At 45.8% G+C, this 12,931-nt stretch overlaps 1 protein-coding gene across 2 annotated transcripts in view; it reads left to right on the forward strand.

Annotated features, from left to right (window-relative positions):
- The first annotated feature begins 5,637 nt into the window (after positions 1–5,637).
- Positions 5,638–12,931, forward strand: part of LOC134345892 (disintegrin and metalloproteinase domain-containing protein 12-like) — a 128,678-nt gene continuing 121,384 nt past the window's right edge. For both annotated transcript variants that reach the window (XM_063047231.1, XM_063047232.1), the window contains exon 1: positions 5,638–5,892. In XM_063047231.1, the coding sequence (XP_062903301.1) occupies positions 5,679–5,892 (214 nt within the window). In that variant the 5' untranslated portion in view covers positions 5,638–5,678. The remainder of the gene's footprint in view (positions 5,893–12,931) is intronic.

Here is a 12,931-nt window from a genome sequence, read left to right on the forward strand (position 1 = left end):
TCATCAAAGTCTTATCTAACTTTAACATTACATCCCATCTCCAATATGCTATACATTGATTTATGATAGTCAACGTGTCAAAAGATTTCTTTATGACCTTATCTATCTGTTCAATGAATTATGGACCTGTGTTCTCAGATCCCTTTGTTCTACCACACTCCTCAGTGCCCTGCCATTCACTGTGTAAGTCCTACCCTAGCTGATCCTACCAAAGTGCAACACCTCACACTAATCTGCATTAAATTCCATCTGCTAATTTTCATCCCATTTTTCCAGCTGGTTCAGATGCTTCTGCAAGCTCTGATAGTCTTCCTCGCTGTCCACTATCCCCCCAGTACTGGTGTCATCAGCAAACTTTCTGATCTAGTTAACCAGATTATCATCCAGATCGTTAATATCGATGATAACCACAACAGACTCTGCACCAGTCCCTGCAGCACGCCCCCAGTCAGAGAGGCAACCCTGTCCTACACCTCTCTGGCTTCACCCCCAAAGCCAATATCTAATCCAGGTTACTATCTCATCTTGAATGCCGAGTAGCTGAACCTTCTTCATTCCCAGCCTTCCACATGGCCCCTTGTCAAATGTCTTGCTAAAGTCTATGTAGACTATACAGAGTTTGAGTCCCTGCTGAACTGTTTCAGCCTGAAACGTCCACTGATCGCTTATCCTAGATGCTGCCTGGCCAGCTGAGTTCCTCCAGCATTTTGAGCGTGTTGCTCAGATTTCCAACATATGCACATTTTCTGTTGTCTACATAGACAACATCCACTGCCTTGCCTTCATCAACTTTCCTGGAACTTCCTCGAAAAACTCTATAAGATTGGTTAGACATGATCTACACACAAAGCCATGCTGACTATCCTTAATCAGTCCATGTCCATCCAAGTATTTGTATATCCAAGTCCCTAAGAATCCCTTCCTATAATTTTCTCCCACCTGATGTCAGACTCACAGGACTATAATTTCCTGGTTTCTGTTTAGAGCCTTCCTTAAACAGCAAAACAACATTGGCTATCCTCCAAACCTCCGGTATCCCACCCATTGCTGGGATGATTTCAATATCTCTGCTAGGACCCTTCAATTTCTGCACTTGCTTCCACAGCATTCAAGGAAACACCTTGTCAGGCCCTGGAGATTTATCCACCCTAATTTCTCACAAGACAGCAAACACCTCCTCCTCTGTAATCTGTACAGGTTCTGTGAAGTTGGTGCTGCTTTGCCTCACTTCTATACAGTCTGTGTCCATCTCCTGGGTAAATACAGATGTATAAAATGCATTCAAAATCACCCCCATCTCTTTTGGTTCCACGCATAGATTAACCATTCTGATCTTCCAGGAGAGCTACTTTGTCCCTTACCTTTTATTCTGAATGACACACTGAAGCTTTGCACCCTGAAAATTTCACCTTCTAAGGCTTCTCACTTACCATGTACACTATTTGCCAAAAAAAAAGCCTGTCCCAATCCACACGTACCAGATCCTTTCTGATATCATCAAAATTGGTCTTTCTCCAATTTAGAATCTCAACACAGGGACCAGACCTATCTTTTTCCATCTTTACTTTTAAGCGAATAGCATTGTGGTCATTGGATGCAAAGTGTTTCCCTCCACAAACTTCTATCACCTGCCCTGTCTCATCGCCCGATAGCAGATCATGTATAGCATGCTTCTTTGTTAGGACTTCCACATACTGAGAAAAGAAACTTTCCTGAATACATCTGACAAACTCTGTCCCATCTAGTCCTTTGACAGAATGGGAGTCCCAGTCAATATGTGGAAAGTTAAAATCACCTACTACAGCAACTCTATGTTTGTTGCAACAGTCTGTGATCTCTCTATGAATTTGTTCCTCTAATTCCATCAGACCGTTGTGGTCAGCTAATGTGCTCATACCTTCTGTATTTCTCAGTTCCACTCATAACACCTCACCAGATGAGTTCTCCAGTCTGTCCTGATTGAGCAATGTGGTGACATTTTCCCTGAATCAGTAACGCCTCCTCCTCCTTTAATCCCTCCTGCTCTGTCACGTCTAAAACAACAGAACCCTGGAACATTGAGATTATATAAAAATACAAGCAAACGTAAGAAAGTTAAACTACAAGAAAAAGATACCAATTCTACATCTGAACATGTAGATTTGTTGTTCTGCAGTGGTTTTCTGTGCAAAGGCATTAAAATTACTGTATAAATCACAAAAGTAAATAGATACAGTAATCCAAAACCCACCACACCAAGCAACACCGGACCCTGAGCTCCTGCCTCAAACTCCAACCCAATAAATGTCAAAGTGCCACTTGCCTGCTTCACAACATATTGCACCAACCATTAATAGAAGCTTGTCCCAGTTTACTTATCCCTTACTGGCATCAATTTTCCTGCCCCAGCGGTGAGCGTGAGCAGCTTTAGCCGCAGGTCTGGCGACGGGAGGTGCAGTGCCGAGAGCAGCCAGCAACGACACCAGACTCTGCCCCTCATGATGCTGGACCCCTCCAGCCGCACCATCGGACTCTGACCGCCGCAGTGATGGACCACAACGTTGGATTGTGCCGCTGAAGTTCAGAATGTACCTCCAGCTGCCAGGCTGACCAAATTCAGCCCCACTCTTTCATTTCCCCCTCCCACTTACTGGGTCAAAGGCCCACTACAGGAAGGATGTTGAGGCTCTGGAAAGGGTTCACCAGAATGCTGCCTGGTTTAGAGGGCATGAGCTGTTACGGCAGGCTGGACTAACATGGGTTGTTTTTTCCTGAGCACGGAGGCTGAGAGGAGATCTGACAGAGCTTTATAAGATCATGAGAGGCATAGATAGAGTGGACAGAGAGTATGTCAAATAACAGAAGGTGAGAGGGGGTAGGTTCAAGGGGGATGGGAAGGGTAAGGGTACTCAGAGAGTAGTGAATGCCTGGAATGCGCTGTCTGATGTGGCAATAGAGGCAAATACGTTAGAGGCTTTTAAGAGAAGTTTGGATGGGCACATGGATGTGAGGAAGATGGAGGGATATGGTCATTGTGTAGGTAGGAGAGATTAGTGTTTGGGTGTTTAGCTGGTCTGGCACAACATTGTGGGCTGAATGGCCATTTCTTGTGCTGTACTCTTCTGTTCTGTGTAAGAAGTACGGTAAGTGGTGGTCTTGTGGATAGTCTAGAAGGTTTTTTGGACATTGACAGGATGCAGAGCTGGGCTGTGAAGCGCAGGTGGTGTTCAATCTGGAAAAGTGTGAAGTGATTCACTTTATAAACACGAGATTCTGCAGATGCTGGAAATCCAGAGCAACACACACAAGATGCTGGAAGATGCCCTTTCTAGCACTCCATGGATGCTGCCTGATCTGCAGAGTTCTTCCAGCATTTTATGTGTGTTACTGATTAATACACTTTAGAAGGTTGAAGTTGAGGCAGAATATGAGTTCCTGGCAGAATTCTTGGTGGTGTGGAGGAACGGAGGGATCTTGGATTGTACAACCTGAAATTCTTACTCTCTGCAGACATCCTCGATACAGAACCTCAGAGACTGAATGACAGAAAAGCATGAGAACCCAACGCCCCCTGCCCACCCAACACACAAGCAGCAGCAGAAGTATCAACACTACCCCTCCCCATCCGCCACCTATTCTAGCACAAAGGATAAGCACCCCCAAAACCCACCATGCAAGCAACTACAAGCCCCCATGGTCTACAGTCCATCAAAAACAATATTTCAATATCCCACAGGCTCTCTGCCACTATCATGCTCCTTCCACAGCAAGAGGGTCTATCTCAATGTACCATCAGCCTGAAGCATAGCTTTTTATCTTGAGTTCCCCAACTCGAGAGAGAGAGAGAGACAGAGACACAGAGGGAGGGGGGCAAGGAGGGAGGGGGGAAGGAGAGAAAGGGGGAAGGGGAAGGAGGGAGAGGAGAGGGAGAGGGGGAAGGAGGGAGAGGGAGGGGAGACGAGCCATCTGGCAGCCACTCTCACTGTCCTCAATGTTTCTGCTCTCGCTGTGCTTCAGTTCGCTACGCCAGTGAGAATTGAGTTCCCCAACTGGGGGGGGGGGAGGGGGAGAGAGAGAGAGAGAGAGAGAGAGAGAGAGAGAGAGAGAGAGAGAGAGAAAAAAAGGGAGGGGGGGAAGTAGGGAGAGAGAGAGGGAGTCGAGCCATCTGACAGCCACTCTCACTGTCCTCAATGTTTCTGCTCTCGCTGTGCTTCAGTTTGCTACGCCAGTGAGAATTCGTGTCCACAGGGCCGTGCATGGCCCCAAAGTTGCCCAACTTCATGCGGCACCTAAACATACTGAAACGTGGTCAACCGGTGAGTTCTAAGAATGGGAACACGCTACCATGCAGTTCTTGACGACTGCCACTGTTGATCAAAGATCCCGATAGGACCCCAGACACCCTGAATTGGAAAATAGACACATTAGAAAGGGAAGAATGTAACTGTTTCACTGATGAACTGGGAGAAATCACCGTCTTTAGCTCCACCAACATGTTGATGGGCTGGTTAAGAAGGACATGTGGCATGTTAACCTTTATTAGTCGGGGGGCTGAGTTTGAAGAGCCGTGAGGTAGTGTTGTAGCTCGACAAAGACCTGGTTAGATCACATGTGGAGTACTGTGTTCAGTTGTGGTGGCCCCATTATAGGAAGGATATGAAAGCTCCGGGGGGGGGGGGGTGCAGAGGAGATTTACCATGATGTTGACTGGATTGGAAAGATCAGTTGTTTGAGCGAGGCCTTTCCTCTTTGGAGCGAAGAAGGGTTAGAGATGACTTCATACGTGACTCCACGGATCATAACCTTCTCATGGTGGAGAAACTTGCCAGTCCTGAGATCCCCTGGGTGATGCGGTGTGGAGGTTAGCTCCTGGTGGGGTCACCCATGGCAGTAAGGTCAAAAGAGAGGTTCCAGACAGAGAAGGATCCTACTAAGAGCCTGTTGGTGGAGCTGGCAGAGGTCGATCTCACCTCACAGAGGCAGTGAAGGTTGCACCAGTGAGGGGCCCCCAGTTGCATTTCACTCCATATCACTGGACCCCGCCCTCGATCTGTCAGGCACCCGTGCGTCAGTCTCCCCATGTATAACAGTCACGCACAGACATTCCCCATTAAGGGAATCCACATTAAGATCCCAGATAGGCTCCTTCAGCCTCCCAAGGACCCAACACAACCCAAACATCAAGTGATCACTCTACTACCAGGAGTGTAGGCGAAGATGAGGCATAGCTCGAGTGGGCAGCCAGAGACTTTATCCCCAGAGTGGAAATGGCTAATGTGAGAGAGCAAAATGTTACGGTAATTAGAGGAAACTACAGGGGGATGTTAGAAAGAAGTTCTTAATTGCACAGACAGTTCTGGAACACACTGTCAGAGGATGAAACATTAGGGACATTGGGACACTTGTATAAGCAAACAGACGACAGAACAATGAAGGGTTACGTAGGTGGGAAGGGTTGGATTGATCTTATGGTCAGTACAATATTGTGTCCTGAAAGTCCTGTACTGTGGGCAGCAACGTGAAATGTAACAGAGTTGCAATATCAATGAATACAGACAGGATCAAACACAGGCTGAGGGCTGAGCCGGTGGGGTTGTCAGAACGCCAAGGCCAGAGGGAGTGACGGGAGCCGGGCAGGGGGATATGTGTCAGTGAGTGAGAGGGCTCAGGCAGAGTGGGACAAGCTGTAGGCACGCAGTATGTTTGCCAGCAGCCTGCAACTGGTGGGGCTGCTCTGGTGCCTGGGTTTGAGTCGTGCAGAGACAGAGAGTGAAGGGAGTCACGGGGCTGAAGAGCTGGTGCTCAGGAATGCGATGCTGCCCGCCGCCCCCGGTAACACCACTGACAGCCGTTCGCCAGCAGCAGCCTCGGCGATCAGGACTAAAGGAGCAACTGTCAAAGGAACTTCAGCAGGTGAGTGGAGAAAGTTAGCACACCCGTACTTCTGTCAAACCCGCAACATGAGCATTAAAGAAAGTGTCTGGGACAACATCAGAGATTAAAACGTGGGGAGGGTTCAGTGATTCCAGGTCAGGGAATGTTCTGTGATTATAGATCGGGGAATATTCGGTGATTGCAGATCAGGGAATGTTCTGTGATTATAGTCCATAAGATATAAGAGCAGAAGTAGGCCATTCGGCCCATCGAGTCTACTCTGACATTCAATCATGGGCTGATCCAATTCTTCCACTCATCCCCACTCCCCTGCCTTCTCCCCATACTCTTTGATGCCCTGGCTAATCAAGAACCTATCTATCTCTGACTTAAATACACCCAATGACCTGGCCTCCACAGCTGCTCGTGGCAACAGATTCACAAATCTGCCACCCTCTGTCCTTCAATCCTGAAGTTGTGCCCACTTGTCCTAGATAGAATCCCCTACCATGGGAAATCACTTTGCCATATCTGAGCTGTTCAGGCCTTTTAACATTTGAAATGTTTCTATGAGATCCCCTCTCGTTCTCCTGAACTCCAGGGAATATAGCCCAAGAGCTGCCAGATATTCCTCATACAGTAACCCTTTCATTCCTGGAATCATTCTCGTGAACCTTCTCTGAACCCTCGACAATCGGGGAATGTACAGTGATTACAGCACAGAGAATAGACTGATTACAACACGGGGATTCTTCAGTGATTAAAGCACAGGGAATACTAAGTAATTACAACACGGCAAATCTACAGTAGTTACACCACAAGGAACATTCGGTGATTACAGCTTTAGATTATAAGGCCATAAGACATAGGCCATTCAGCCCATCACGTCTACTCCACCATTCCATCATGGTTGATCCTGGATCACACTCAGCACCATACACCTGACTTCTCACCATATCCTTTGATGCCCTGACCAATCAGAAAACGATCAACTTCCGCCTTAAATATACGCATGGACTTGGCCTCCTCCACAGTCTGTGGCAGAGTATTCCACAGATTCACAACTCTCTGGCAAAAAAAAAATTACTCTGTTCTAAAGAGTCACCCGTGCATTCGTCTAAATTCCAATGAGTTCAGGCCCAAAGCTGCTCCTCATAGGTTAACACCTTAGTTCCCAGAACCATCCTTGCAAGCCTTCTCTGGACTCTCTCCAATGACAACACATCCTTTGAGATATGGGGCCCAAAACTGTTGACAATACTCCAAGTACAGCCTGCCTTGTGTCTTCTAAAGGCTCAGCATTATCTCCTTGCTTTTGTATTCTATTCCACTTGAAATAAATGCCAACATTGCATTTGGCTTCTTTACCACAGAACCAACCTGTAACTTAACCTTCTGGGAGTCTTGCACGAGGATTCCTAAGTCTCTCTGCACCTCTGATGTGTGAATTTTCTCCCTGTTTAGATAATAGTTTACACTATTGCTCCTTTTACCAAAATGCACTATCATACATTTCCCACTGTATTCCATCTGACACCTCTTGCCCTTTCTCCCAATCGCATTGCTTTCTCAGCACTGCCTCCCCCTCCATCTGTCTTCCTATCACTTGCAAACTTGGCCACAAAGCTGTTAATTCCATTAAATAATTATTGACCAACAATCTGAAAAATACTGACCCCTGAGGAACACCACTAGTCACCAGCAGCTACCAGAAAAGCCCCCTTTATTCCCACTCGCTGCCTCCTGCCTGTCAGCCATTGCTCTATCCATGCCAGTATCTTTCTTGCAACACTGTAGGATCTTATCCTGTTAAGCAGCCTCCTGTGTGGCACTTTATCAAAGCCCTGCTGAAAATCCATGTAAATGACATCCACTGCCTCTCCTTTGTCCACCTTGCTTGTTACTTCCTTGTGGATATCTAACAGATAACAGGCACCTCAAAACCTCATCCTCAATAATAGACTCCAAAACTTTCCCAGCCACTGAGGTTTAGCTAACTGGCCTATAATTTCCTTTCTTTTGACTTCTACCCCTCTTAAAGAGTGGAGTACCATTTGTAATCATCCACTCCTCTGCAACCATGCCAGAATGAAGTGATTCTTGAAAGATCATGACCAATGCATCCATTATCTCTTCAGCAACCTCTCTCAGGTCTTTGGGATGTAGTCCATCTGGTCCAGGAGACTTATCCACTTTAAGACCTTTAAGTTTGCCTCGCACTTTTTCCTTTGTAATAGCAATGGCACTCACTCCTGCTCCCTGACACTCACAGACCTCTGGCACACTGCTAGTGTCTTCCACAGTGAAGGCAGATGCAAAGTACACATTAAGTTCATTTGCCATTTCTTTGTCCCTCATTACTACCTCACCAGCATCATTTTCCAGTGGTCCAATATCAACTCTCACCTCCCTTTTACTCTTTATATAACTGAAAAAACTTCCAGTATCCTGCTTTGTATTATTGGCTAGTTTGTCCTCATATTTCACCTTTTCCCTTCTTATAGCTTTTTTAGTTGTCTTTTGTTGGATTTTAAAAGCTTCCCAATCATCCACCTTCCCAGTCACTTTTGCTACAACATATGCTCTTTCTTTGGCTTTTATGCAGTCCTTAACTTCCTTTGTCAGTCACGGTTGCCTACCCCTGCCATTTGAGAAGTTCTTCCTTTGTGGGATATATCTTTTGAACGATTTCCCAAAACGTACTGCCACCTCGGTTCTGTTGTCATACCCTCAGTACCCTTCTCCAACCCACCTGGGTGAGCTCTTTTCGCATGCCTCTGTAATTCCCTTTATTCCATTGTGATACTGATACATGTGACGTGCTTCTCTCTCTCAAATTGCAGTATGAATTCAATCATATTATAATCACTGTCTCCTCAGGGTTCCTTTACGTTAAGCTCCCTAATAAGATCAGGATTTCTGCCTGTGCCACGTGCCACAGAAGTGCAGGAACAGCACGATCAGGCATATTAATGTGTGGCTGAGAGACTGGAGTAGGGGGCAGGGCTTCAGATTCCTGGATCATTGGGGCCTCTTCTGGGGGAATATATATATTTATAGAAGCATAGAAACATAGAAAACCTACAGTACAATACAGGTCAAACATGTTCTTAGCTTAAAAATTACCTAGAGTTACCCATAGCCCTCTATTTTCCTAAGCTCCATGTACCTATCCAGGAGTCTCTGAAAAGACCCTATCGTATCCGCCTCCACCACTTCGCTGGCAGCCCATTCCACGCACTCACCACTCTCTGCATAAAAAATTTACCACTGACATCTTCTTGATACCTACTTCCAAGCACTTAAAATTGTGCCCTCTGGTTCTAGTCATTTCAGCCCTGGGAAAAAGCCTCTGACTATCCACACGATCAATGCCTCTCATTATCTTATACACCTCTATCAGGTCACCTCTCATCCTCCGTTGCTCCAAGGAGAAAAGGCCGAGTTCACTCAACCTATTCTCATAAGGCATGCTCCCCAATCCAGGCAACATCCTTGTAAATCTCCCCTGCACCCTTTCTATGGTTTCCACATCCTTCCTGTAGTGAGGTGACCAGAACTGAGCACAGTACTCCAAGTGGGGTCTGACCAGGGTCCTATATAGCTGCAACATTACCTTTCGGCTCCTAAACTCAATTCCACGATTGATGAAGGCCAATGCACCGTATGCCTTCTTAACCACAGAGTCAACCTGCACAGCAGCTTTGAGTGTCCTATGGACTCGGACCCCAAGATCCCTCTGATCCTCCACACTGCCGAGAGTCTTATCATTAATACTATATTCTGCCATCATTTTTGACCTACCAAAATGAACTACCTCACACTTATCTGGGTTGAACTCCATATGCCACTTCTCAGCCCAGTTTTGCATCCTATCAATGTCCCATTGTAACCTCTCACAACCCTTCACACTATCCACAACACCCCCAACCTTTGTGTCATCGGCAAATTTACTAACCCATCCCTCCACTTCCTCATCCAGGTTATTTATAAAAATCACGAAGAGTAAGGGTCCCAGAACAGATCCCTGAGGCACACCACTGGTCACAGACCTCCATGCAGAATATGACCCGTCTACAACCACTCTTTGCTTTCTGTGGGCAAGGCAGTTCTGGATCCAAAAAGCAATGTCCCCTTGGATCCCATGCCTCTTTACTTTCTCAATAAGCCTTGTAATGGGGTACTTTATCAAATGCCTTGCTGAAATCCATATACACTACATCTACTGCTCTTCCTTCATCAATGTGTTTAGTCACATCCTCAAAAAATTCAATCAGTCTCGTAAGGCACAACCTGCCCTTGACAAAGCCATGCTGACTATTCCTAATCATATTATACCTCTCCAAATGTTCATAAATCCTGCCTTTCAGGATCTTCTCCATCAACTTACCAACCACTGAAGTAAGACTCACTGGTCTATAATTTCCTGGGCTACCTCTACTCCCTTTCTTGAATAAGGCAACAACATCCACAGCACTCCAAACCTCCGGAACCTCTCCCGTCCCCATTGATGATGCAAAGAACATCACCAGAGGCTCTGCAATCTCATCCCTAGCCTCCTACAGTAGCCTGGGGTACATCTCGTCCGGTCCCAGTGTCTTATCCAACTTGATGCTTTTCAAAGTCTCCAGCACATCCTCTTTCTTAATATCCACATGCTCAAACTTTTCAGTCCACTGTAAGGTATCTCTACCAACGCCAAGATCCTTTACCGTAGTGAATACTGAAGCAAAGTATTCATTAAGTACCTCTGCTATCTCCTCTGGTTCCATACACACTTTTCCACTGTCACACTTGATTGGTCCTATTCTCTCACATCTTATCCTCTTGTTCTTCATATACTTGTAGAATGCCTTGGGGTTTTCCTTAATCCTGTCCACTAAGGCCTTCTCATGGCCCCTTCTGGATCTCCTAATTTCTTTTGAAAGCTCCTTCCTGCTAGCCTTATAATCTTCTAGATCTCTATCATTACCTAGTTTTTGAACTTTTTCTTTTCTTCTTGACGACGGCCTTTGTACACCACGGTTCCTGTACCCAACCATTCTTTCCCTGTATTTTTGGAGAAGTACCTATACAGAACTCCACACAAATACCCTCTGGACATTTGCCAGATTTCTGCCATAAATTTCCACAAGAACATCCGTTCCCAATTTATGCTTCCAAGTTCCTGCCTGATAGCTTCATATATCCCCTTACTCCAAATACACGCTTTCCTAACTTGTCTGTTCCTATCCCTCTCCAATGTTATGGTAAAGGAGATAGAATTGTGATCATTATCTCCAAAATGCTCTCCCTCTGAGAGATCTGACACCTGACCAGTTTCATTTCCCAATACCAGATCAAGTACAGCCTCTCCTCTTGTAGGCTTATCTACATATTGTGTCAAGAAACCTTCCTGAACACACCTAACAAACTCCACCCCATCTAAACCCCTTGCTCTAGGGAGATGCCAATCGATATTTGGGAAATTAAAATCTCCCACCACGAAAACTCTTATTATTACATCTTTCCAGAATCTGTCTCCCTGTCTACTCCTCGATGTCCCTGTTACTATTGGGTGATCTATAAAAACACCCAGTAGAGTTGTTGACTGCTTTCTGCTCCTAACCTCCACCCACAGAGACTCCGTAGACAATCCCTCCATGACTTCCTCCTTTTCTGCAGCCGTGACTCTATCTCTGATCAACAGTGCCACGCCCCCACCTCTTTTGCCTCCCTCCCTGCCCTTTGTGAAACATCTAAAACCCGGTACTTGAAGTAACCATTCCTGTCCCTGAGCCATCCAAGCCTCTGTAATGGCCACCACTTCATAGCTCCAAGTACTGATCCACGCTCGAAGCTCATCTGCTTTGTTCATCATTCTCCTTTCATTTAAATAGACACATCTGAAACCATCGGTCTGAGCACATCCTTTCTCTTTCACCTGCCTATCCTCCCTCTCGCACTGTCCACTAGCTTTCTCTATTTGTGAGCCTACCTCCTCTTCCTCCGTTTCTTCAGTTCGGTTCCCAGCCCCCAGCAATTGTAGTTGAAACTCTCCCCAATAGCCTGAGCAAACCTCCCTAGTGGAATGGGCTGCCAGCGATGGTGGTGGAGGCAGATACGGTAGTGTCTTTTAAGAGACTCCTGGACAGGTACATGGAGTTTAGAAAAATAGAAGGCTATTTTAGGTAATTTCTCAAGTAAGTACATGCTCAGCACAGCATTATGGGCCAAAGGGCCTGTATTGTGCTGTCGATTTTTCTATGTTTCGGTAGAGCTGTTAGGGAGGGTTTAAACTAATTGGGCAGTGGGATGGGAACTGGAGTGATCGGGCTGAGTAAAGAGAAAACAGAAATAAATCAAAGATAGCATGCCACAGAGATGACAGAAAGAACAGGCAGGAGATGAGGATTAATCACAGCCAGTGGGATGAGTTACAGGGCAATAGAGGTGTGGTGCAGTTAAAACAGAAAACAACAAATACTGGACTGAGAGTGTTGTATTTGAATGCACGCAGCATAAGAAATAAATGGACAATCTTGAAATTCAGGTACAGATTGGCAAGATAGGTTAGTAGGCAGAGGGGGTAGTGTGGCCCTGTGTATAAGAAATAATATTAAATCATTAGAAAGGGATGACATAGGATTGGAAGGTGTAGAGTCTCTATGGGATGAGTAATAAATGGTAAGGGTAAAAGGACCCTAATGACAGTTGTATACAGGCCACCAAACAGCAGCCAGGATGTGGATTACAAATTTCAGCAGGAGATAGAAAAGGCGTGTCAGAAAGGCAATGTCATGATAATCGTTGGGGATTTTAACATGAAAGTGGATTGGGAAAACCAGACCAGTACTGGACCCCAAGAGAGAGAATTTATAGAATGTCTAAGGGATGGTTTTTTTTAGAACAGCTTGTTGTTGAGCCCACTAGGGGATTGGCTGTGCTGGATTGGGTGTTGTGCAATGTTCCAGAGGCGTTAAGAGAGTTTAAGGTTAAGGAACCCTTAGGGAACAGTGATCACAATATGATTGAGTTCACTTTGAAACTTGAGAGGGAAAAAATAAATTCCAATGTGTTGGTATTTCAGTGGAATAAA

The sequence above is a fragment of the Mobula hypostoma genome, chromosome 4, assembly GCF_963921235.1.
Source record: "Mobula hypostoma chromosome 4, sMobHyp1.1, whole genome shotgun sequence".
Lineage (NCBI taxonomy): Eukaryota > Metazoa > Chordata > Chondrichthyes > Myliobatiformes > Myliobatidae > Mobula > Mobula hypostoma.